At 47.1% G+C, this 26,344-nt stretch overlaps 1 protein-coding gene across 1 annotated transcript in view; it reads right to left on the bottom strand.

Moving 5' to 3' along the window:
* Positions 1–25,976, bottom strand: part of PFKP (phosphofructokinase, platelet) — a 75,855-nt gene extending 49,879 nt beyond the window's left edge. Inside the window, exons 1-2 of the mRNA XM_065871819.1 lie at positions 25,815–25,976; positions 12,189–12,262 (exon numbers count right to left, since the gene is read on the bottom strand). Coding sequence (XP_065727891.1) covers positions 12,189–12,262; positions 25,815–25,929 — 189 coding nt within the window. The 5' untranslated portion in view covers positions 25,930–25,976. The remainder of the gene's footprint in view (positions 1–12,188; positions 12,263–25,814) is intronic.
* Positions 25,977–26,344: the final 368 nt, after the last annotated feature.

The following is a 26,344-nucleotide window of genomic DNA, read 5'->3' as shown; positions in this document are numbered from 1 at the left end:
CAGCAGGAGAGGCCACGACAGTGAGAGGCCCGCGCACCGTGATGAAGAGTGGCCCCCGCTTGCCACAACTAGAGAAAGCCCTTGCACAGAAGGGAAGACACAACACATCCAAAAATAAATTAATTTTTTAAAAAAAACAAAAAAAGAAAACAAAGAAAGGAAGGTATCAAGTAGAGAGTATCTATAAAAAAAAAAAAAAAAAAGGTGCTCAGGGCCGTAACAGTTCACCAGTTCACTCTTCCAGGCGTGCATAAGCCAGCCTGCCACCAAGAAGGTAGGTCTCGCCCTGCATTCCCCAGGTCATCCACCTTTTGTGAATTAATTTAAAGAACTCAACCAATCCAGCAAGGGGCACGTCAGCCAAAGGGCCAGGCGGCACCGCCTCTCTCCCAGCTGCACAGCGAAGCTTCTACCTATACCTTCCGGCATCGCTGTTACAATTTTTAGACAGGCGTTAGTGGTTAAGGAGTTCTGTCTTTAAAGAAGTTAAAATGCAGAAATGGTACGTGTAAAACCTCAAGGAAATGAGACAACTGGACTCTGGCCACCTCTCTTGGCCTTCACGGAACTATTGGGGCACAGGTGAGGGTGGTGACCGCAGGCGAGAGCAAAGGGGTGACAAAGCCAGACACGGCCCCAAAGTTGACTTTCTAACCTGCTCTCTGTGCGGGTGGGTGGCTTTACCATCTGTCCTGCGCACACATCTCAGGATCACAGGACACCCAGCAAAGCCACCTGCGTCTCCCTCCCTCCCTCCCTCCTGCTCGAATCCCCTGCAGGGACGAGCCCGGGGTTCTGACAGAAGAGCGGAGGTGGTGGTGGGATGAACTGGGAGATTGTGATTGAGATATATACACTAATATGTATAAAATAGATAACTAATAAGAACCTGCTGTATAAAAATTAAATTTAAAAAAAAAAAAAAAAAGAGCGGAACCTCAGCTTCTGGGCCCGACTGCCCATGCTGCCCTCGCTGGGAAAGTGAGTTTTTGTTGTCCTTTGGTCACAATGTGACATTTCTCACTTGAAAACTTGTGAAAGCGGGCAGTTCACCATATACAAGAAGAAAAATAATGTGCCTTTGTGGCAAACAGAGGCAAGGAAGGGAGACAGGGTACCAGTCTATTAACTGACAACTAAAGCTTGCTCATCATCATAGGATGCCAGGCCGGGATGCTCAGCGCCCTGACCAAGAGCAGCTCAGATTCCAGGCTGGTCCGAGAGGGACCCAGGGCTCCCGTGAGAAAGCCGCTCACTGGACCTCCTGTGATGGCCGAGGAGACCAGAACGTTAGCTCCCAATCTTGTTCTGATGTCCCTGTTCTTTCACAGTAGGAAGTCCTGACTCACCTCACCCATTTAGAATGTGTTGTTTGTAATAAGAAGATTAGCTGCTGAAAGTGATGCTCTACTCCTAACCTTTCTTCAATGGGTGACGATGGGTGGGCCTGATATTCACAAATGCTGGGCTTGAGGAGGGCCAAGCCCTTACAAGTTCTTTTAAAGAGCAAAGACTTTTAAGTTAGTCATAGATAAAGAGCTATAATAAGAATAATGACTTCTTTTAATCTGCAGGAAAATCTGCACCTAATAGGATGTTGACCCTGCATACTAAATGAAACACATCTAGACTATTTCTGTAGCTGAGATCAGAGCAGGTAACTTAAGGACTCTCCCCACCCTGATTCTCATCCACCTAAACCTGGGACAGTCCACCCTGAGCACAGTCTTTTGCAAAAGGTATGTAATGTACTCGTCCTCACTGTCTCCAAGAAGCTTAAGGAAGCTGTATCTAAGGAAAACCCCTATCTTAAAAGGAAAAAACAAATAAATCTACAAGTGGCTTGGTAGGTGGAAAGAACGGGTTAATCCACACCCCACCCCAACCCTCCCCGAATGGCGCCCAAGGGTTGGCATGTATCACACGTAGACTTGTCCCAGATTTACAGCAGGCCCAGTGGCAGCCAGACAGAACAAATCCCGTGCCAGACCTTTAGCAGAAATACCAGTGTTTTCCGATCAATATGCTTCCCAGATGCTTTCTACTCAAGAAAAAGCCAAAAAAACTCCATTTAAATAATTGATGCTGACCTGTTTAACTGGTTTGATGTTGGTAACCTGGAAAGCTCTAGCTGAACTTAGAAACTAGACTAGGCATGGACAAATGTGTTGGATAAATTACCAAATGATTCTTTAAAAAAAAACACACAAAACCAAACGTCTTCTAAATTTGAGCCCCAGTGGGTATAGGATGGTGGTTCCCAACTAGAGGACATCTGCTGACATCTGGAGACATTTCTGGCTGTCACTGCTGTGGGCTTGGGGGTGATCCTGGCTTCCAGTGGGCAGAGGCTCTAACCAGGATGCATAGCCCAGCACCTGTACCCCCCAGATCCTCCAGCTGCAGGTGCCAACACTGCTGAGGCCAGGAAGGAAGCCATGCCCGACGGGATGTGACCCAGACTGCAGACATGTGGACGTCCACAGTCCTGAGACGGTCCACAGGGAAGTGATTCACCTGAGCCCCTAGTTCTGTGCCTGGCAACAACCAGAGGAGTCGAAGGCACCTGTAGCATCATGGCCCCCTTGCCCCATTTGTGCACAGATTTTTTCCAAGTGCAGGACGGGTAAATATGATTTTCACCAGACAGACGAGGAAGCAGGGCCAGGTTAACGTGTTGATTCCCAGCCATTGGCTACATATGTGGGTCCACAATCCCTAGGGGCAGGAAGTGTGCCAGAATTTTGAAGGCTAGGATTTTAAGAAGCAGTATGGACATTACGTGTCACCTGGCACTGTCAGCAGCGTGAACAAGCCTCCCCATTCCCCTCCTGCCCCCTCCACCACCCCGGGGACAGTCACACTAGAGGGCGAGTCCGGGTTACATGCAGCTCCACCAAGGACTGCTGCCCAAATGAGTTCGGGCAAAACTGGCAGGTTTTAGAGATTTTTGGATTCCAGAATTACAGATGCAGAGTCGTTACACCTGTAGTGAAGGGATGATTGGATTTAGGGAGATAATGTTGATACTGTCAGTGCCCAGGCCCTGGGTTGAGTGATCCCTGAGGCAAGGCTGACACTGAGGACCCCCTTCCATGGGGACGTAAACAACAGGCCCTGTTCACTAGAATCACTCTTTTTGGGGTGGGGGAGGGGGTGTCACGAGAAGCACGGCATCACCTCCTAACAGGTGATTTCGGTTCAACTGTATCCACCTCTAGGCTGTTTCTATTTCCCTCCAGAACATACGAACCTCAAAGTTCTGACCATTCCTAGGGCCGACCCACAAAAGCTGTGCTCAGTTGAATGCTCTGAGATGCCCGTAAAGCGGTTATCATGAGAATCAGACTCACTCCGATGCTGCTCCACACAAGGGTTCTCTTTGGCATCTTCCTGACGGAGGAACCAAAGAATTCCCTGCTCCCTTAAAGGGGGTGTATCTATTCAGACTCAGGATGCCTTACGGCCCACCTGAGGGTGGGCAGGAAGCGGGGCTCCCACCGGCCGACCGTCCCCTCACCCCCACTCACCCTCATCCTGAGAGGACGTGAAGAGTGCGGCCCCAGGACATCAGGAATAAGATCCCCGTTACCCATGAGTAAAGTGGGCCCAGGAGCCCTTTCGGGTTGGCAACGTGGGAATAAATCTGGCTTCTCTGTGTCGAGATTTCTCCAAAGTGAGCCCAAATGTTCTTAAAAGGGAGTCCAAGTGTTGGTAGGCTCAGTCCCACCTGATACATCCCCCTTCAATTCCTTCATTTTGAAATGTACAAAGTCTGGTAGGTATGAGTCAAAATATACCACAATGTCCCCAGAATACAGACACAGCCGCAGGACACAGTGCCAATAAAAAACTAAAACCAAAACAAAACAAAAACAACAAAACCCTCTGATCTGAGAAAGATGATGTAAAGTTGACCAGGCACTACATTGGTTGCAGTACCCACAGATGCCCCACCCCCCGACTCCTCCCACCGACTTTCATGCCAAACACAGATGTGGCCCTTTGTTTAAGGCAGGGCATCACTGACTCTCGGCATCCCTGACGCATCCCATGCGATGTGGCATGTTGAGCAGCATCCCTGGCCCACGAGATGCCAGTGGCACCACCAGCCCCCTAATAACGGGACGATCAAAGACTGTCTCCAAGGCACCAATGTCTGGGGGTGAGACATGCCCCCATCACTGGTTTGATGGGGGTGTGAGCTCCCATCTCAGCCCTGTCAGCACCGAGGACTGACACAGAGAAACTGAACCACCCACAACCAGTCCGCTTCCTCAATGAAGTAACTAAACCGACTTCCTTCCCTTCCCTCCTGGACCTGCAAGTTGGTCTTGAAGATCAAATGAGTCATTATAGGGATGGAACTGCATCCCCGCCAGGGAGGCAACAAGAAGGGCAGTGGGCTAGGTGATCAAAGGTTTCCTGGGGAACAGGCTGCAAACCGGAAGCCTAAGGACATTCGTCTACTGCAAGTCTGAAAGCATTTTGTTACTCGGAACAGAAAAGCCTGATCTAAGGGTGCTCCACCCTCAGATGTTTAAAGCACGTTCACTCATCAGGCCAGCCTGGGGTGCCTTCTCTCAATTTCTAGGGCAGAGCAACCCCTCCCCAAAGTAAAATAAAACAAAAAGGCAGAGGAAACTGTATGCCAGGCACACTCTCCAGTAGCAGCAGGAAAAGAATCAGCTTCAAGGTCAGAGGAAGGGGAAGAAGCAAGGTACGCGACTTCATCACGGCAGCTAACGTGCTCCCTCCATGTTAATGGTGGGGCCATGGCTGCCAGGCAAGGCCCAGGACAGACGGGCATGAGAGCAGTTTGGCCCTAAACATATCCCAATAGAAAACAACAAAACTATAGCTCTAAAAAGGCTTTGATAAGACCCACTGTTTCAACATTGTCCAAATCAGGTGAATACAAACCCCAAGCCCACAGAAACAGTTTTAAAAAGCAAACCGGGAGGAGGAACCAAGATGGCGGAGTAGAAGGACGTGCTCCGACTCCCTCTTGCGAGAACACCAAAATCACAACTAGCTGCTGTACAATCATCGACAGAAAGACACTGGAACTCACCAAAAAAGATACCCCACATCCAAAGACAAAGGAGAAGCCACAATAAGACAGTAGGAGGGGCGCAATCACAGTAAAATCAAATCCCATAACTGCTGGGTGGGTGACTCACAGACTGGAGAACACTTATACCGCAGAAGTCCACCCACTGGAGTGAAGGTTCTGAGCCCCACGTCAGGCTTCCCAACCTGGGGGTCCGGCAACGGGAGGAGGAATTCCTAGAGAATCAGACTTTGAGGCCTAGTGGGAATTGATTGCAGGACTTCGACAGGATTGGGGGAAACAGAGACTCCACTCTTGGAGGGCACACACAAAGTAGTGTGTGCACTGGGACCCAGGGGCAGGAGCAGTGACCCCAGGGGAGACTGAACCAGACCTATCTGCTAGTGTTGGAGGGTCTCCTGCAGAGGTGGCGGGGGGGGGGGGAAGTTTGTGGCTCACCATGGGGACAAGGACACTGGCAGAAGTTCTGGGAAGTAATCCTTGGCGTGAGCCCTCTCAGAGTCTGGCATTAGCCCCACCAAAGAGTCCAGGTAGGCTCCAATGTTGGACTGTCTCAGGCCAAACAACCAACAGGGAGGAAACCCAGCCCCACCCATCAACAGTCAAGTGGATTAAAGTTTTACTGAGCTCTGCCCACCAGAGCAACAGTCAGCTCTACCCACCACCAGGCCCTCCCATCAAACCTCTTAGATAGCCTCATCCACCAGAGGACAGAGAGCAGAAGCAGGAAGAACTACAATACTGCAGCCTGTGGAACAAAAACCACATTTACAGAAATACAGACAAGATGAAAAGACAGAGGGCTATGTACCAGATGAAGGAACAAGAAAAAACCCCAGAAAAACAACTAAATGAAGTGGAGATAAGCAACCTTCCAGAAAAAGAATTCAGAATAATGATAGTGAAGATGATCCAGGACCTCGGCGGGGGGACGACGACAATGGAAGCAAAGATCGAGAAGATGCAAGAAATGTTTACCAAAGACCTACAAGAATTAAAGAACAAACAAACAGAGGTGAACAATACAATAACTGAAAACTACACTAGAAGGAATCAATAGCAGAATAACTGAGGCAGAAGAATGGATAAGTGACCTGGAAGACAGAATGGTAGAATTCACTGCCAAGGAAAAGAATAAAGAAAAAGAATGAAAAGAAATGAAGAAAACCTAAGAGACCTCTGGGACAACATTAAATGCAACAACATTTGCATTATATGGGTCCCAGAAGGAGAAGAGAGAGAGAAAGGACATGAGAAAATATTTGAAGAGATTATAGTCAAAAACGTCCCTAACATGGGAAAGGAAATAGCCACCCAAGTCCAAGAAGCAGGGCAAGTCCCATACATGTAAACCCAAGGAGAAACATGCCGAGACACCTAGTAATCAAATTGACAAAAATTAAAGACAAAGAAATGTTATTGTAAGCAGCAAGGGAAAAATGACAAATAACATACAAGGGAACTCCCATAAGGTTAACAGCTGATTTTGCAGCAGAAACTCTACAAGCCAGAAGAGAATTCAGCACCACCAAACCAGCTCTACAACAAATGCTAAAGGAACTTCTCTAAGTGGAAAACACAAGAGAAGAAAAGGATCTACAAAACAAACCCAAAACAATTAAGAAAATAGTCATAGGGACATACATATCAATAATTACCTTAAACGTGAATGGATTAATTGCTCCAACCAAAAGGCACAGCCTTGCTGAATGGATACAAAAACAAGATCCATATATATGCTGTCTACAGGAGACGCACTTCAGACCTAGGGACACACAGAGACTGAAAGTGAGGGGATAGAAAAAGATATTCCATGCAAATGGAAATCAAAAGAAAGCTGGAGTAGCAATACTCATATCAGATAAAATAGACTTTAAAATAAAGAATATTACAAGAGACAAGGAAGGACACTACATAATGATCAAGGGATCAATCCAAGAAGAAGATACAACAATTATAAATATATATGCACCCAACATAGGAGCACACCAATGCATAAGGCAACTGCTAACAGCTATAAAAGAGGAAACTGACAGTAACACAGTAATAGTGGGGGACTTTAACACCTCACTTACACCAATGGACAGATCATCCAAAATGAAAATAAAAAAGGAAATAGAAGTTTTAAATGACACAATAGACCAGATAGACTTAACTGATATTTATAGGGCTGATATTTATAAATATTTAAAAATATAAATATTTATAATATAAATATTTATAATATAAATATTTATATTTCCATCCAAAAACAGGAGATTACACTTTCTTCTTAAGTGTGCATGGAACATTCTCCAGGATAGATCACATCCTGGGTCACAAATCAAGCCTCAGTAAATTTAAGAAAATTGAAATATCAAGCATCTTTTCTGACCACAACGCTATGAGATTAGAAATCAATTACAGGGAAAAGAACGTAAAAAACACAAACACATGGAGGCTAAACAATACGTTACTAAATAACCAAGAGATCACTGAAGAAATCAAAGAGGAAATCAAAAATTACCTAGAGACAAATGACAATGAAAACATGACAATCCAAAACCTATGGGATGCAGCAAAAGCAGCTCTAAGAGGGAAGTTTATAGCTATACAAGTCTACCTCAAGAAACAAGAAACACCTCAAATAAACAATCTAACCTTACACCTAAAGGGACTAGAGAAAGAAGAGCAAACAAAACCAAAAGTTAGTAGAAGGAAAGAAATCATAAAGATCAGAGCAGAAATAAATGAAGTAGAAACAAAGAAAACAACAGCAAAGATCAATAAAACTAAAAGCTGGTTCTTTGAGAAGATAAACAAAATTGATAAACCATTAGCCAGACTCATCAGGAAAAAGAGGGAGAGGACTCAAATCAATAAAATTAAGAGATGAAAAATGAGAAGTTACAACAGACACCGCAGAAATACAAAGCATCCTAAGAGACTAGTATGAGCAACTCTATGCCAATAAAATGGACAACCTGGAAGAAATGGACAAATTCTTAGAAAGGTATAACCTTCCAAGACTGAACCAGGAAGAAACAGAAAATATGAACAGACCAATCATAAGTAATGAAATTAGAACTGTGCTTAAAAATCTTCCAACAGACAAAAGTCCAGGATCAGATGGCTTCACAGGTGAATTCTATCAAACATTTAGAGAGGAGCTAACACCTATCCTTCTCAAACTCTTCCAAAAAATTGCAGAGGAAGGAACACTCCCAAACTCATTCTATGAGACCACCATCACCCTGATACCAAAACCAAACAAAGATACTACAAAAAAAGAAAATTACAGACCAATATCACTGATGAGTATAGATACAAAAATCCTCAACAAAATACTAGCAAACAGAAACCAACAGCACATTAAAAGGATCATACACCATGATCAAGTGGGATTTATCCCAGGGATGCAAGGATTCTTCAATATACGCAAATCAATCAATGTGATACACCATATTAACAAATTGAAGCAGAAAAACCATATGATCATCTGAATAGATGCAGAAAAAGCTTTTGACAAAATCCAACACCGATTTATGATAAAAACTCTCCAGAAAGTGGGCATAGAGGGAACCTACCTCAACATAATTAAGGCCATATATGACAAACCCACAGCAAACATCATTCTCAATGGTGAAAACCTGAAAGCATTTCCTCTAAGATCAGAAACGAGACAAGGATGTCCACTCTCACTACTATTATTCAACATAGTTTTGGAAGTTCTAGGAAAAGATCTAAAAGGAATCCAAATCAGAAAAGAAGTTGTTAAGCCGTCACTCTTTGCAGATGACATGATACTATACATAGAGAATCCTAAAAATGCCACCAGAAAACTACTAGAGCTGATCAATGAATTTGGTAAAGTTGCAGGATACAAAATTAATGCACAGAAATAAACCCACGCACCTATGGTCAACTAATCTATGACAAAGGAGGCAAAGATATACAATGGAGAAAAGAGAGTCTCTTCAGTAAGTGGTGCTGGGAAAACTGGAAAGCTACATGTAAAAGAATGAAATTACAACACTCCCTAACACCATACACAAAAATAAACTCAAAATGTATTAGAGACCTAAATGTAAGAATGGACACTATAAAACTCTTAGAGGAAAACATAGGAAGAACACTCTTTGACATAAATCACAGCAAGATTTTTTTTCGATCCACCTCCTGGAGTAATGGAAATAAAAACAAAAATAAACTAATGGGGCCTAATGAAACTTCAAAGCTTTTGCACAGCAAAGGAAACCACAAACAAGACGAAAAGACAATCCTCAGAATGGGAGAAAATATTTGCAAACGAGTCAATGGACAAAGGATTAATCTCCAAAATATATAAACAGCTCATGCAGCTCAATATTAAAGAAACAAACAACCCAATCCAAAAATGGGCAGGAGACCTAAATAGATATTTCTCCAAAAAAGACATATAGGTGACCAAGAAGCACATGAAAAGCTGCTCAACATCACTAATTATTAGAGAAATGCAAATCAAAAGTACAATGAGGTCTCTCCTCACACCAGTTAGAATGGGCATCATCAGAAAATCTACAAACAACAAATGCTGGAGAGGGTGTGGAGAAAAGGGAACCCTCTTGCACTGTTGGTAGGAATGTAAACTGATACAGCCACTATTGAGAACAGTATGGAGTTTCCTTAAAAAACTAAAAATAGAATTACCATATGATCCAGCAATCCCACTACTGAGCATATACCCAGAGAAAACCAGAATTCAAAAAGACACACGCACCCTAACGTTCCATTGCAGCACTATTTACAATAGCCAGGTCATGGAAGCAACCTAAATGCCCATCAACAGACAAATGAATAAAGAAGATGTGGTACATATATACAATGGAATATTACTCAGCCATAAAAAGGAACGAAATTGAGTCATTTGTTGAGACGTGGTGGATCTAGAGACTGTCATACAGAGTGAAGTCAGAAAGAGAAAAACAAATATCGTATATTAACTCATGTATGTGGAAGCTAGAAAAATGGTATAGATGAACTGGTTTGCTGGGCAGAAGTTGAGACACAGATGTAGTGAATGTATGGACACCAAGGGGGGGAAACCGCGGTGGGGTGGGGATGATGGTGTGCTGAATTGGCGATTGGGATTGACATGTATGCACTGATGTGTATAAAATTGATGACTAATAAGAACCTGCAGTATAAAAAAACAAACAAAAAACAACTAATACTAAACTTTCTTTGGGTTATTTCTATGGAAATATGTTAATATATGTTAATATAAATGTTTCAGACATTACCCGAAATTTCTAAAAATCTTATATGTTTTGGTATAATGTTATAAGTCATAATTCTAGTTATTACTTTAAAATGTATATCTCAGAAATAAATTTGTATATCTCAGAAAACTAAATTTCCTCATCAATTGCATTATTATAAACTTTCATCAAATCTTTAACCGTGGTCAGTTTTAAGTCTTTTGTCATTTACAGACAGTTCTGGGTGTACTCTGATGCTTTCGCAAAAATGTTCCTATAAAAGGGTTTTTCTTCAAGGAATTCATGGAAACGACTATGACAAGTACAGGTTTCTGGTAACTGACTATACTGCTGAACTGAATGAGTAAGCATTTTCAGAACTCTAATGGTTTTCCATTAGATGATTTCATAAAAGTGCTAACAAAAGATCAACATGAAAAAATAATAATTACACGGGACTGAGTGAACTGATGAGGATGATAATTTTTGTGACTTTCTGTTTGAATAAAAATAAATAAATAAATAAAAAGATAAAAAGCAAACCTAAGCCCAGGAAAAAACATCTTTCCCGCAAACGATAAACACATGGTCATTTGGACCAACGAGCAAAACCTGTGAGCAGTTACTTCTCAAGGAGAGAAAATGACTCAGTAAACAGACTCCGGAGCCCTGGCCAGCTCTCAGCAAGGTGGGCCGCACACACAGAACTGGCAGGGTTGGTGCCACCTGTGTGCCCGGCGTGGGCCTGGGATGGAACAAAGAAATCACTTTGGCAAGACACACTGAGACCCGTTAGGACGACTACCCCTTTTAACTCGGCAGATGCCGTATCCTGGGATCACAGCAACGATGCAAAGCATAGAACAGCTTCAAATATTAACCTAGAGCTTGCTGTGTTAGGATAGTTGAAAAATGGGCAGTGACCTAAATGTTGCCGGTGGCATAGGAATGCAAGGATCAAGTAGCTGAGGGGTCAGGTAAATGATGAGACATCAGGTTGATGGAATTTTACACAGACATTTACGCGATAGTTGTGGAATGTACGTTAACACATACAAAATTGTCATAACACACTGGCAGGTAAAAAACATAGTATACAAAATACATTTGCTATGGTGCTAATAATGTATATATTTCCTTCCAGTATTTCACATGTATTACACTGGGAAGAATCAGAATAAAATCCTAACAGTGATTTTGGAAGAATTAAGCAATTAAAAAAACCATTCTCTTATTTCCATTTTTAAGCTTTATTCTGTTTTATAAATTTAAAAACTAAATATGTTATTTTTTCTAATAGTTTTTGAAATAAATCACGTGGTCCAAGCTGTATGGGTGCCTTCCCTCCAAACACAACTTACTTCTAAGCTGCCAGGACCTCAAAAGCAGGAGATAATGGGCCATCTGTTTGCTTTCAGATGCTTCATTTTGAAGTTAAGGCATAAAGAGATACTAGGGAGGTGGCCTGGGTTTTACATTAATGATGAAAAGCCCAAAGTGGCCACTCTCCCCCCCATTCAGCTTAATGTTTATTCAAATTCAGGCCCCAGTTTTAGTGACTATATCATGTAAGGAATGAGAACTGCAAATAAGTACAACCAGTTTGATATCATTAATCCTACAAGAACACTAGGTGGATATCAAAATGGCATTTTGAGCCCCGTTTCATCACCTTTCTCCCCTTGTTCCCTAATACAAATCTCACAGACGTGCATCTAGACCGGGGGTGTAACCTCTCCTGGTACCTGGGCTCCCCTATTGGTACCCAAGTTTGCCCGTCACCTGCTGCCCCTTGCCTGCAGTCAGCAGCCCCAGGCACGCGTGAGGCCCCCAAGTGAGTACGCGGCAGCGATTCCTGAGAGTCAGAGAAAGCGGGAGGGGGACGTGACACTGACCTCATAGATAAAGTACACTTTGGCCCCCGCGTATATTCCCATGCGCACGACAGCTCGGACAGCAGCATTCATACCTGCAAAGGAATAAGGACAGTAGTTACTGAGGAGGCTGGGGAGAATCTAGTGATGCCATTTAATTAGCTGTGATGGTGGGAAAACCGTGTAACCTCTCGGACGGCCCCTATGAAAAGTGCTCACAACACAAACCTCCAGGCTTAGTGCAGGGAGAAGAGAAAAAAGTACAAGGCAGGGACCAGCATGTTGTGGCCTAGTCCACAGATGAACAGAGCCTGGAGCACTGCTGGTTTAGAACATCGCTGTAAACACACTCGGAATATGAGCGACCTCAATTTGGTGTGAATCCGTAGGTTGATTCCATCCAATTGCAAAACAACAAAGGAGAGATGTTTGTTTATAGGTAGCCAATTTCAAATAGGCCTGAAAAGGCCATTGGTCTGGGGAGGAGATGAAAAATTATTACCAGCTACTAGTGTAAAAGAAAGTAATTTAGTCAGTGTCCTTAAATATAAATCATGCAATTTTATTAAAAGATCCAATTAAACCAGTATACTATAAATAATACCTAATCAAGATAAATGTAGGCCATTTTCCACACTTCCCCAGAGGGCCTTGAAGGAAGTTAAAAGTGCAATGTATCCTTGTATAAAACTGCCACACTCCATTCTGCTTTCCACTGAAGCCCCATTTTGGGGCAGCCAACTGTGCGATGGACCATAAGTCTAGACCTACGTGAACAGGTCAGGATTTCACATCTGTAAAACCCTGTATCATCATATCAGCTGATGAACAAGGCCATCAGGAGAGCAGTGAGAAGGGAGGATCATTCCTCTCGTTAGGGATGCAGTCCCGAGCCTCAGAATATGCAGCACCTGGGCATCCAGCCTAACTGCTCCTGTGCCAATAGTTCCAATCTGCCTCCTTCGTAAATTTAAATTTTGGGAACAGACTTCAGGACTAAAGGTGTTGGAGAACATGGACCATACAGTAAGTGGTACTTCTGGTAAGTAAATAAACAAACGAAGGCACCTCGGGTCCCAGGGAATATACTCCACAGACAAGGAGATTAAATTTGTATGTATTTGGATGGTAAACCTGCTCAGAGGATGGTTACAAATTTACAAATTACATTGAGCCAGTTTGGAAATCTGGAATGAGATCGTTGCCTCTGAAAGGTGACAATTTTGCAAGGCTACAGTGTTCACAGAGCTGGAAAAGCTGGAAATAAATCCATGTTAAATGTATATCTAACATCTACGCACAGGTAGACATTATGTATTTGGTAGTCTCACCACTTCATGTTCAAACCTAGTTTATTACACGAAGGATTTTAATGACCTACTGATTCATTGCTGGCTGTCTCTCATACCCTCAAACTCAGCATTTCAAGATGCAATAAATCATTTCACCTGCGTCATCTTCACCTCCGTTTCCTATATTCTCTCACTCAGATCAGCAAAACTTTTCACTCTCGCACAAGCTGGATACTCATACCCTCCACAGCTCCTTGCCCATAAAACTGACATTTCCCTCCCCAAACTTCCCCTGAATCCACCATCTCCCTCTAACATTATTCACGTTATGGCCAGAATGAGTAAAGCAGCTTTTCCTCTTTTGTTATTATACAAGTAATTTATAAATATATTCTTCTTATTAAAAAAATTACATATGTCGGAAAAGGCAAAGCTGTGGAGACAGTAAAAAAAAAAGTCAGTGGTCGTTGGGGGTTGGGGGGATGAACAGGTGGGGCACAGAGGATTTTTAGTGCAGTGAAACTGCACTGTATGACGTTATAATAATGGATACACCTCGTTATACATTTGTCCAAACCCATAGAACAGGCAACACCAAGAGTGAACCCTAAAACATCAACTATGGACTCTGGGTGAGGATGACGTGTCCATGTAGGGTCATCAATTATAACAAATGCACCAGCTGGTGGGGATGTTGAGAGGGTGGGGGTGGGTCTGCATGGGTGGGGGCAGAAGATAGAGGGGAATCTCTGGAACTTCGCCTCGGCTTTGCTCTGAAATCTAAAACTCTGAAAAACACGGTTAAAAAAACAAACACAGATGAGGCCGTGTCTTGCTTTCCCATGCCCGCCCCTTTGGAGTGCAGTGCATACACCCTGTAGACGCACTCCCCTTGTGCTAGCTGTAATCTCACACACTTTTTTGAGATGTTTTCTATGGTAGCATCAGCATTCTCTTTCTCAAACTCAAAAACGCCCAGGTTCCTCCCTGGATTCCCCAGGGCCTGTGCTCATAAAACCAAGCTCTTCAGGGGAGATCTCCAGCCCCCCGGGCTCTTCCTACCTGCTCAGTCCCACCTGGATGCCCCATCTACACGTCAGGACTGCAGCTCCCCCAGAACTGCCACCACGTCCCGGAGGGATCCTTGCTCAACCTCCAGGAGGGACGGGGCTCCTTCACCTCCAGGAAGGCTTCCCCACCAGCCTTTCCTCACCGGCCTTCACTACACCCACCTGGGCGACACACCTGCATCTCATGCAGGCAGCCTCAGCTCTCAGGCCTTAACCGAACGGATAAACGAGCTCCTCTCGGCCCCTTCCCACAGACCCCGCGATTCTAGGACTTTATTCTGTGGCCCCTGAATCGAGAGACTGACCACCAAACGCTGGAGCCCTACCAACTCTCCATTACCAGGACGCAAGCGCACGAGTTAACGCCGGCTCCCTGGCCCTCGCCCTCCCCCACGTGCTCCTGAAGACCTCATTTCTGGCGGGTGGCGGGGTGGGGAGGCTTTCATAAAGGCATGAACAAAGAGGAGTTGGGGGATTTTAGAAAGTGCAAGTGGAGAAAAAATGGCAGAAGGAACGACAAGTGGGACACTATCCAGAGGTGACCCCAGGGGTCCCCATGTGGAAGAAAAACATGCCCAGGGTGACCCCTGCCTGAAAGTTCTGACCACCTTCACAGCAGGCCTGGGGCCTGAACTCCTACCCTGCCCCATGGGGTTAGAGCTGGACTCACCTGGGAAAGCGGCCCGTCCACTCGGGGCTGGTCCCCCCTCAGCCCGCAGCAGGCCTGAGGTGAGGGTTGTTGGGGGGGGGGGGGTCCCAGGTCAGGGAGGTTCCTGAGCACCGTATTCCTCCCAAGTTCCCCGGAGAGTAGGCTCCGCGCGTCTGAGCCTTAGCGCCAACCCCCCAAGGCTTTTATTCCAGGGTCGTTAAGGTAACTTGGCTACACCTGCTGCCTTTCCCGTGCAGCCCGGAGCTGGCCGCCTTCTGATTGGGGCCTGAGAGGAGCTGTGGTAACAGCTCGGTGGTAACCAGGGCTGAGTGCTCTGAGCACCTGAGCTGATGTTCCCAGAAAGCCTGCGGGGCCTGGGTCCTCCTGAGAGATGAGGAAGTCGGGCTCTAAGTGGATAAATTAACAGCCAAGGGACCAAAACTTGTAAAAGGCAAAGCTGGAGTGTAAACCCTACTCTTCCTTTTATTTTAACTTAAAAGACGTTATAATTCCCTCTAGTAGGAAGGAAACTTGGAGAAAACAATGCCCATGGGGCCCCAGTTCTTGCATAATTGTTTGGGGAGAGGCCGGCTCTCCACTTGAATTTGGGAAGGACAGGACAGAGCTGCTATCTAGTGCTGGGCCCACAGGTGAGTGCCTTTAAGGAAGGGCCCAGAAGACAGAAGCCAAGGACACAGGAAAGGCCAATTTTCACCGACAGCCTCTTTGACACACGCAACTGGGATTCAGACATATGATTTGGGGTCTGAGGGCCTTGTGGGTGAGCAGTGCCGATTTTCTGGTTCTGTTGGATGCTGTCCTGTCCTGGACTGTCCACAGAGAGCACAGGGCACTCCAGCTGCTGTTTTCAATAAACGTTCAGACATAGTTGAGTTCCTTCCTTTTGTTTTTGGTTTTGTTTTGGCAGCCAGGCTCTGGAGTTCAAAAAACTTCCCTAATTGTTTCCATGGGAAACCATCATCCTGCCACCAAGAAAGAATCTTAGTATTTGGAAAGTATCCTCTTCATCACTTGCAAAAATTAAAACCCTCGTCCTCAGGGAATGTGCAGACTTGCTACGGGAACCAAAAATAAATAAATCTTGAAAGAACCAAGGAGCAGCTAAGTGGAAAATGTGAGAAAATTACTTTAGGTGCGCTAGAAAGAAGAGACATTGTTTTCTTGATGTGACGTATTCTCAAATAGGTTCTTACTAAAGCATCACGCACGTAAGATAGTCATTAAGATAACTTCTTCCTTGAGGTCAGGGAGGCCGTGGACCCAAAGGTTTCCTGAGATTCTGTTCTGGTAACGTTTATTTATTTAAATTTATTTATTTATTTATTTTTGGCTGTGTTGGGTCTTCATTGCTGCACGCGAGCTTTCCCTAGTTGCGGTGAGCGGGGCCTACTCTTCATTGCGGTGCGCGGGCTTCTCATTGCAGTGGCTTCTCTTGTTGTGGAGCATGGGCTTCAGTATTTGTGGCAGGTGGGCTCAGTAGTTGTGGCTCACAGGCTGTAGAGCGCAGGCTTAGTAGTTGTGGCACACGGGCTTAGTTGTTCCGCGGCATGTGGGATCTTCCTGGACCAGGGCTCAAACCTGTGTCCCCTGCACTGGCAGGCGGATTCTTTTTTTTTTTAACATCTTTATTGGAGTATAATTGCTTTACATTGTTGTGTTAGTTTCTGCTGTATAACAGTGAATCAGCTATATGCATATGTATATCCCCATATCCCCTCACTCTTGCGTCTCCCTCCCACCCTCCTTATCCCACCCCTCTAGGTGGTCGCAAAGCACTGAGCTGATCTCCCTGTGCTATGCAGCTGCTTCCCACTAGCTATCTATTCTCCATTTGGTAGTATATATAGGTCCATGTTACTCTCTCACTTCGTCCCAGCTTACCCTTACCCCTCCCTGTGTCCTCAAGTCCATGCTCTATGTCTGTGTCTTTATTCCTGTCCTCACAGGCGGATTCTTAATCACTGCGCCACCAGGGAAGTCCCTCTGATAAAATTTAAACTTCAAGTAATTTGTTAAAAACAAGGACTGTGTTGATTCCAATAAAATAACTGGGGCTTTGTTTTACTTCCTATGTGGTCTGAAGAGTCTAATAAACCTCCTTACTTAGCCCTTTATGACTGTGTGGAGCTGTTTCCCCTGCATATTTCTCAGTGCCCATAACCACTCCCTGACTAATTTCAATATTTAAATTCCCTTTTGAAAAATAAGATCTGGTGCTTAATCCTCTTACTGGTTTCTCCCTGACTATATGGAGTTTTCACCTTTGTACCAAAGCAAGGATGTTAGCATAGGTCAGAAAACAAACTTAAAGCGCACCTTATCTTGCTCTTCCTACTGACGCTCTCCATAAAGCTTCCTTGTTTAATAATTCAGGTGTGGGAGGGGAAAAAACGTCCTCAGGAGAAAGTGTCGGGATGCTGGATCCCCTGTGAATCAGTTACCAACCGGGGGTTTCTCATCATCCTGAAGTGTCCAAATCACCTAGTCTTGTCTTAGATGTCAGGGACATAAATCTCTGAGCGGGTTCAATCATTCATTTATTCATCCGTCCGTCCATCCAGGACACACGGATGGGGTGTCTTTTCTCTGCTGGCACTGCCGGGCGATGCAGTGACAAAAGAGGGGAAGGTCGTGGCCCTGGTGGGGCTTGTTGCAGCCGGTAAACAACACACAACACACACACACATTTCACCCAGAGGTGCAGGAGAAAGAAGGAAAGCAGAGCAGGGCTGGGGGTTGCCATGGGGGTGTGCAGAGGGGCAGCAGCCGCCTTGAGACGTGCCATTTGGGAGAGAATGGAAGACGGTGATGGAGGCTGGCCAAGTGGCCATCTGGACGACTGGGAAGGAGGACCACAGCAGGCCCAGGGCCACTGCAGGCACCAGACCACTGCCAGAGGTCCCCTGCATGGCCCCTGACTGTGACATGAACACGCAGGAGGGACCGTCTGAACCTGAGCGATTCACACACCCCTCCCTCTAGACTCCCATCCACTGGGATCCCCACCGACCACACCAACACGCACTGGGGCAGACACATGCTGGATTTCAAAGGCTCAAGATGGAAAAAAGAATGTGAAACAGCTTATTAATCACCTTTGTATTGACAATGGGTTGAAACATTGGACTGAAGAAAACAGAGGCTTAAATTAATTTCACCTGTTTCTGTTACATTTCCAAACATGGTGACTAGTTTAAAATCACACAATCACACATAAGCCTCATCTCTGCCATTTCCCTCCATCTTGACCCTGCTTTTAACCCCCAACAACGCATGTCTATCTTGCCACACCTACCAGTGCGAAGCGATGCATATTCCATCCGGGATCCTAATGCAGCTCATTCCCTGTGATGATTTTCCACTGGTTTTCCCACTATTCACTGGTATGAACATTGTGTCAAGAATGTCCTTCTGCAAGCCTGCCTGTCCCCACCTGCGCTCCTCGCTCGGCCTTTCTTCCTGCTGCGTGGACCAGCTCCAGCCTGAGGCTCCACTGACACAGCCCACCCCCAGCTCACCCTCCACGGCCCAGTCCGGCTCCTCAGGACACTGGGGCCCCCTCCACAGCCCTCCCCTCCTCACTCCACAAAGCCGCCCTCATCAGAAGCAGCTGGCATCCAGGTGGCTTCCAGGTCACACGAGGTAAATCCAAAGTCCTCCCCGTGGCCCCCCTTGGCCCCGGCCCCGCCCCCCACACTGGCCCAGCCACTCTCTCCCAGCCCTGCCTGCTCCTGGCTATTTCCTGCTGGTCATTCCTTCCCCCTCCCATGGCAGGTGGGGGGGCCGTCCCTGGGAGAAAGGGCTCCATCGTCAGCCTAAGGCAGGCCGAGGAGGCCGTCACTCATCTGGGGGACGATTTAACGAGAGAGAAAACAAAGCCTGAGAATATTCGACCAGAGCTGAAAAAATAAGGAGGGATGGCAGCTCGAGGTCCCCCTGGCCAGCCTTCAACACTTGTAATCAAAAGAACCCTGGCCCGACCACTTGCTCACACCTTTACACAAGAGGCCTCCATTCACTGATCTCCCCGTCAGAATTCTCACCAGAAAACCATCACAGGAAACATCAGATGGTCTGAACCGCCACCTGGACCCAGGACTCCAGCTAGGTCCTCGGCCGACCACAGGGACCTGTTGCTGCGGTGTGACTGTCAGGCCTTCCCTGGACCCACAGAATCAGAATCTACATCTCAGCCAGATCCTCAGGCAGCTGTCTGCATCCAGGATAAAGAAGGAAGCTGAGGGCCCTCAGGGGCAGCAGGGCCTCCCTGGGCCTGAGTAGTGCTGCCTTTTCTCTCCAGCAGGTCCTGCTTGAGACTCAAGGTTGTCTTAGGGGCAGGGGAAGGGGGGGAAGGGGAAGGGGAGAAAAAAAGAGGGGGGAGAAGACAGGGATTGTGTGATTCCACTTCATGTTGCAAACCAACAATTGCAGGCCCTGTCCCACCAGGACTGGAGAGCAGAGCCAGACCCTGTAAGGAAGTCCCTTCGTGCTCACGACGCCACTCGGCCATGCACTATGCTGCCTCTTGTCCTGACAGCACAACGTCTGTGATTCCCAACACCCTAAGCGTGGGGTGGTGAAGACATGCGGAAGAGAGGGTGGGAGGAAACCGGGGCCCCGGAAGGTGCTTTCTCACAAATAAAATACACCACCATACAGAGCTCGCTGCAAAGAATAACTCGAAAAGGTGACTCAGCTCTTTTCTTAACATACGCAAAGACACCTTCCAACATGATTGCAGTCATGGCGGGTATACATCTGTGCCCTTATGTCTGCCTGTAACATGTCACTACCCTATCCCCATATTTCTACTGTAACTGCTCCTGGCACCCCATCAGACCCGTGTTCACACAGCCCCAATTCTCCCGGATAAAAGGTTTGAGTCCTGTATCAAAGCTTTCAGTTTTCTGGAACCGAGGGGGAAAACATGCTTTTTTGGAAAGATGACAAAATGTCTAGTTTCTAAAGGTCATCTAAGTGTGTCACACAACGCTATTTGCACTCCTAGAAAAGGGTGCAATTGCATGGATTTTCCACGGTACCCATGGGGTGAACACTAACATTCTAGTGCACGGCCTCCTGGACCCAATAATTTTTGCTAAATTAAGGATTACATTGTCAGTGGGAAAGTTCCCATTACAGAATGTAAGTGCTCAGAGCCAGGGCAGGAAGGGCCCCAGAGCTGTGTGAGGTGAGATGCCCACTGTTCTCATCTTACTGGGCTCTCAGGCCCTCAAAGTTTTGGGTGGGCATGGAAGGAACCCACCCAAGCAGGGCCCAGATGCTGTGCTCAAGAAACACGTGTTCAGGGGAAAACCAACCAGCATCCAGCTCTGGTTGACTAGTACTTCACATTTCTGAGGACGGTTTTTAAGTTCTTATCTGGAGACATTAGTTGTTCCCAGATACAGCTCTGCAGATAAAAGAATGCTTTTGTGTGGGAGTTCCCTGGTGGCCTAGAGGTTAGGATTCCAGGCTTTCACTGCCCTGGCCCGGTTTCAATCCCTGCTCGGGGAACTGAGATCCTGCAAGCCACTCGGCGGAGCCAAAAAAAAAAAAGAGTGCTTTTGATTAGTGAAGGTTTAATTCGTTAAAATGACTTCATGAGAGAGCTTCCCTGGTGGCACAGTGGTTAAAAACCCACCTGCCAATGCAGGGGACACGGGTTCGAGCTCTGGTCCGGGAAGATCCCACATGCCGCGGAACAACAAAGCCCAAGCGCCACAACCATTGAAGCCCACGCGCTTAGAGCCTGTGCTCCACAACAAGAGAAGCCACTGCAACGAGAAGCCCGCGCACCGTAACGAAGAGCAGCCCCCGCTCGCTGCAACTAGAGAAAGCCCACGCACAGCAACAAAGACCCAATTCAACCAAAAGTAAATAATAAGTTAATTAATTTTTATAAAGCATATTAAAAAAAAGACTTCATGAGAAAAGACAGCCAGAACATCTAGTCGCCCACCATTTCGCAGAAGGAAGTGGTCCACACTCAGTGAGATCCCAGGAGGGAGACATTCAGCAAACATCTGGGTACCTGCCGAGTGCCCCGTACCGGGCTGAGGCACACCCTGGTGAACGGACATGTGTCCTGGGCCACCCCTTCTCACCGCAGCCTGTAGCCTGGCCAGTTCATCTCAAAGCTCACTTGCTCGTGCGTGAAGCAGGTGAGCCAGTGTGGAAGCATTAGTGCCTACTGCTAAAAGCAAATGTTCACTCAATGTTAGCCACTCTTTTTTTTTTTAAATTTTATTGGAGTGTAGTTGATTTACAATGTTGTGTTAGTTTCAGGTGTACAGAAAACTGTATCAGTTATACATATACATATATCCATTCTTTTTCAGATTCTTTTTCCCATATAGGTTATTACAGAGTATTGAGTAGAGTTCCCTGTGCTATACAGCAGGTTCCTGTTGGTTCTCTATTTTATATATAGTAGTGTGTTAATCCCAAACTCCTACTTTATCCCTCCCCCCGCCTCCACGTTTCCCCTTTGGTCACCATAAGTTTGTTTTCTAAATCTGAGTCTGTTTCTGTTTCGCAAATAAGTTCATTTATGTCATTTTTTTAAAAAAATTAATTCCACATATGAGTGATATCATATGATATTTATCTTTTTCTGTCTGACTTACTGTACTTAGTATGCTACTCTCTAGGTCCATCCATGTTGCTGCAAATGGCATTATTTCATTCTTTCCTATGGCTAATTCTTCCTATTAGTGGAAAGGCTTATACAGACTCCATCTATATGAGCTTTCTGCAAACAATGTCTTCATGCTTACTTTGCCACAGGCCAAACAGGACTCAGCTTTCCTGTTCAGACTACCCTCTGGGTCCATTTCTGTGCATTCTCAGCTGTACTAGGCCCTCCAGAGGCCCTCAATTTGTGTCTAAGGCAATGAGTCATTTTTGGCGTATGCCATAGTGTTGGGGGATTCAGGAATATAGCTGGGGGATTTTCATTTTGTTCAATAATCATATTATACAAATTCCACTGGAAAACAAGCATTTCATCACTTTGGTATCAGGTGTTACATCAATTTAGCCACCCCAATGCTCTTACCGTACAAACGCGTTTTCTGTTATCAAAGCTGTGTAAAAATCATCTGTATAATCTATGTAATACTTCCATTTCTTTTGACTAGTAAGTAGGGCAGCTATTGTCTCATGTTTAAATATCTATCTGAAATTTTAGGTTCATTATTTGTTTTAGATGATTATATTTTACCTCTTCATTAACTTAGTGAAGAAATCATTAAGGCATTTTATACCAATTAAATAGTTTATGCATTTTTAGTATGAGGAATTTCACACAGTGGTCCTGTTTTCCAATGTAATTTGTAAAGCACAATCTTAAATTCCACTTGAGTTTTTAAAAAATTTTAAGGTTTTTGTCTCTAATTTGATTTAAAAAATACTTGATTTGGGGCAAATTATTTAAATACTTCTTGATTTCTTAATCTGAAAAATGGAAAGAAAATGCCACCCGCCTTACCAGATAAAATTCTGGTGTTATGAAAAAACATCATCTGCGTACTTTTGAGCAAACCCGGCTTTGCTCCTCTGAGTATTAATTAGTTGTTACAACTGTAAAAGCAGGGCTTACTGAAAAGTGTTTGGGGTTGAGACCTCACAGAACTTCATTTAAATCCTACCATGGGCCACCTGAGCCTGCCACCTTAATGAGGTTACTTCTCTCCCCTTGAGCCTCTCTTGTCACCTCTGAAATGAAGATGTGTGTGTCTTGGAGCCAGGTAATCAGACCTGGAGATAAGAACCATAAAGCTTCTAGAACATCAAGTGAGCTCAATAACTAGAAGCTATAGTCATCTCAACATGAAATTTTACCATAATTTCACATCTGATTAGAAAACTATCCTGAAATTAAGACTTGTGATTATTCTCCTTGGTCTTTATTAGCTGTGAGCAAAACTCTCTTATCCCAGGGAAAATCAAGCACTGATACCATTTAGAGTCAAGATAAGATGGTAAAAGGATAGGGGTATAAATGACAGCATCTCTAGGAATAACCTCCTCCAAGGGGCTGTAAGTCTGCTGCTGCCTGCCGAGACCGGCCCCTGGGTGCACATCTTAAGGTGAACTTTCTTGGAAAGAAATGCATTCAACTGTTCAGTCAGGTCTCAGGTAGGATCAAGAGAGGAGGTGGCTCTTGGCATGAAGTCCAAGAAGAAATGGAGACTACAGCCTCAGCTCTGCCTGAGGGAAAATGCCCAGATGCCCGGCCATGGTCGGCTCTCCAGGGACGGCCCAGATGTGTCAGTTCAGAGCATCAGGCGATTTCCCTTTAACCTGACAATACACTGACCAAGCCACGTTCTCATATAATTTTGATTCTCAAAGTATCTTTTCCACTGACAAGAAGAGGTGTGGACTTACTCACCTCTATTTTTCATAACTGCAAACAAGTTGCAGAGATAAGTAGCAGGTTAAGTATCAGTAGCAGAAAAAATGCTGGTTCTGTCTATTGCATCATTACCTCAGTTGCCTTTGCACCAGCTACCAGGTATTTGAGAAGACTTTTGGACAGGAACTCAAAAGAGTGACCTATATTTTTTTCAACAGACAGAGCACCTTAATTCTAAAATGACCTTGAAACTCTGACCTTGAAGCCTGGAGGGTTAAGAGACCAGTTCCTCTTCCTGTGCCAACAATTTATTCTCTTTCCAAGACCGGAGTAAGAGTCACTTAAGATGCTTCCTAATCTGGGCTAGCCCACTTCTCCAGAGGCACGTGCTTTTGAAGCCCTTTGAAGGGGAAGCTTCTCTCAGCCCCACCCCGACCCCGCCAGACCCCATCCGGCACATCATTTAAGTAACTTGGGCGATGTCATCTATTTCACTCTGCCACTTCCCCAACCCCAGCCTTGTTTATATCACAACATTTTCTCTCTTCAATGTTTATACCAGGGGCCACTTTACTAGAATACCAAATTAGACCAGCCCTGCCTCGCGCTGACGCAAAGGCAGGCTTGTGGGGCTTCGACAGTGACTGATGTCGCGAGCGCCACCTTCAGTAGGACAGGGAGGGGCTTCCAAGGGACCCACGTGCCGGGGACCCCCATGCCTCCTGCCCGCCGCAGGCGGGGTGCCCAGGGTAGAGGGCGCGGGGCGCACGGGCGGTGACTGGCCAGGCATCACGTACGCGCCCGCGGCGGGCGGGGCTGCAGCCTCAGCGCCCCACCTGCCGCACCCCCCAGGCCCCGCCCGGCTCAAGGGCGAAGGGAAGGTCACGGGCAGGGTGGGCGGCAGGCGAGGGCGCCTGGCCCAACACTTAAGCATCCCTGCACCGTGTGTGGTGAAAATGAGGCATCAGGGCCTTTCAACTCATCCGGGACAGGAGGAAGAAGGTAAAATAAAAACCAAAACCTAGCTCGAGAGGCGTCTCCGGCCTGCGATCCTCAGGCTCCAAGGACGCAGCCGCCTGAGCACAGCCCTGCTACTTTCTAGCGGTTGGGTCGCCCCACCCAGGTATTCACCGGCATCAGGAAACCCCAGCGTCTGGGCACCCCTGCGTCCCCATGTGCGCCCAGCGCTAGGGACCCGGGGCACGTCTGTGTCACCCTCGCTTTACATTGAAATATTCTCTTCGTGTGTCCGTGGGCACCGAGCCTGGGTCCCCTTCTCCCCGAAATCAGCTTCCACGCTTGGGGATGGGGGGCGGTTGCTGGAGTCCGCGCTTGCGGGGCTGGTGACGCCCCGGAGTCCCCGCTTCCTGTTCCTTCCCATCCAGGGGAGGCTGGCGGGGAGGGCCCAGTGACCCATTTCAGCTTTCAGTTTGGTGACGAGCCGGAAGGGGACAAGAGATTAGAGCGGAGGAGAACCGTTTTTAAAATTTCCCAGCGGAAACGCGAGGTGGTGCCGGGCCGCCGGGCAACCCCGGGCAGGGAACCCCGTGCGTCCCCCGCCGCGTCCCGCCGGACAGCAGCGGGGACGCCGCCCGCGCCGCGCGGGGGTCGCGAGGCTGCCGACGCGTCGCAGGGACCCAGCGGATTTTCCCAAGACATTGGGGGTAGGGAGTGGGTGACGGAGCTGGGGAGGGAGCCGCGGCATCGGAAGTGGCCGCGCTGTAGCCAAGCTTTGGAGGGGCGTCCGGCTTCATCCTACGACTCGGAAGAGAATTGACCACCGAGCATGGTCCAGGCGACCCCGTAGCCAGTCGCAATTTAAAAAATAAACGTGAAGGTGGAAAACTGACCTTCCTGGTAAGGGATCCTACTGCCATAGCCCTCCCTCCCCCCCCCCCACCGACTCCGCAGTGACTCCTTCTGAGGCTGCACGGCCCGCACCCGCTCCCTCCACAGGAAGGTACCCCCGAGGTTCCTGGGCGCGGGCCTTCTCCCCCACCCTTCTCTTATCCCCGGTACCCGCTGTCCTCCTCTCTTCTCTTTGCTTCCCCCATCTCTTCTCCCTGGAGCCTCATCCTTTCTCTCTGGTCCCTGCTCCCCATCCTTTCTCCCCGGTACCCCCATCCTTTCTCCCAGGTACTCCCATCCTTTCTCCCAGGTACCTCCATCCTTTCTCCCGGTTACCCCCACATCCCTTCTCCCTAGTCCCCTCCCTTCGCCTCCGGCCCGGGACCCGGGGAGGCGGTGGCGCACCTTGGGCATCCCCGCCGCTGGTCAGCACGCCTATGGCTTTGCCGGCACCGGAGAGTTGCTCCAGGAACTTCCGGAAGGAGCCCTTGGGGTTCGGGGAGACGTCGTGGTCGCCCATGGCGAGCAGGCCAGAGATCGCGCTCGGGAGGGTGCTCAGCAGGCACTGCGCCCCTCCCGCGCCGCCGCCACTGGAACCGCCGGCCCCGCCCGCGCGGCGCGCGCCAATGGGCGGCCAAGGGCGGGCTCAGGGGCGCGGGTAGGCGGGGCAGGCGGGACCGGGGGCGCCAGCTTTCTGGGAGCCGCGCGGGCCAGGGAGCTTGGCCTGGAGGGAGCACCACTTGGGGGGGTTGCATCGCAGGTGGGAGGAGCGTTACCAGCCGGAAGCACCTCAGAGGGAAGGAGAAGCACCGTAGGTGGGTGGGGAAATCACCGCAGGTGGGCGGACCATCCCTGGTGGGGGAGGGGAAAGCACCCTAGGAGGGTGTGCAGCGAAGGTGGGAGGAGCATCGAGAGGGGGAAGTGCGGCAGGCGGG

This window comes from Phocoena phocoena, chromosome 2 (assembly GCF_963924675.1).
Source record: "Phocoena phocoena chromosome 2, mPhoPho1.1, whole genome shotgun sequence".
NCBI lineage: Eukaryota > Metazoa > Chordata > Mammalia > Artiodactyla > Phocoenidae > Phocoena > Phocoena phocoena.
Note: the sequence above shows the minus strand (reverse complement) of the source record. Positions and strands in the feature narration are given on the sequence as shown.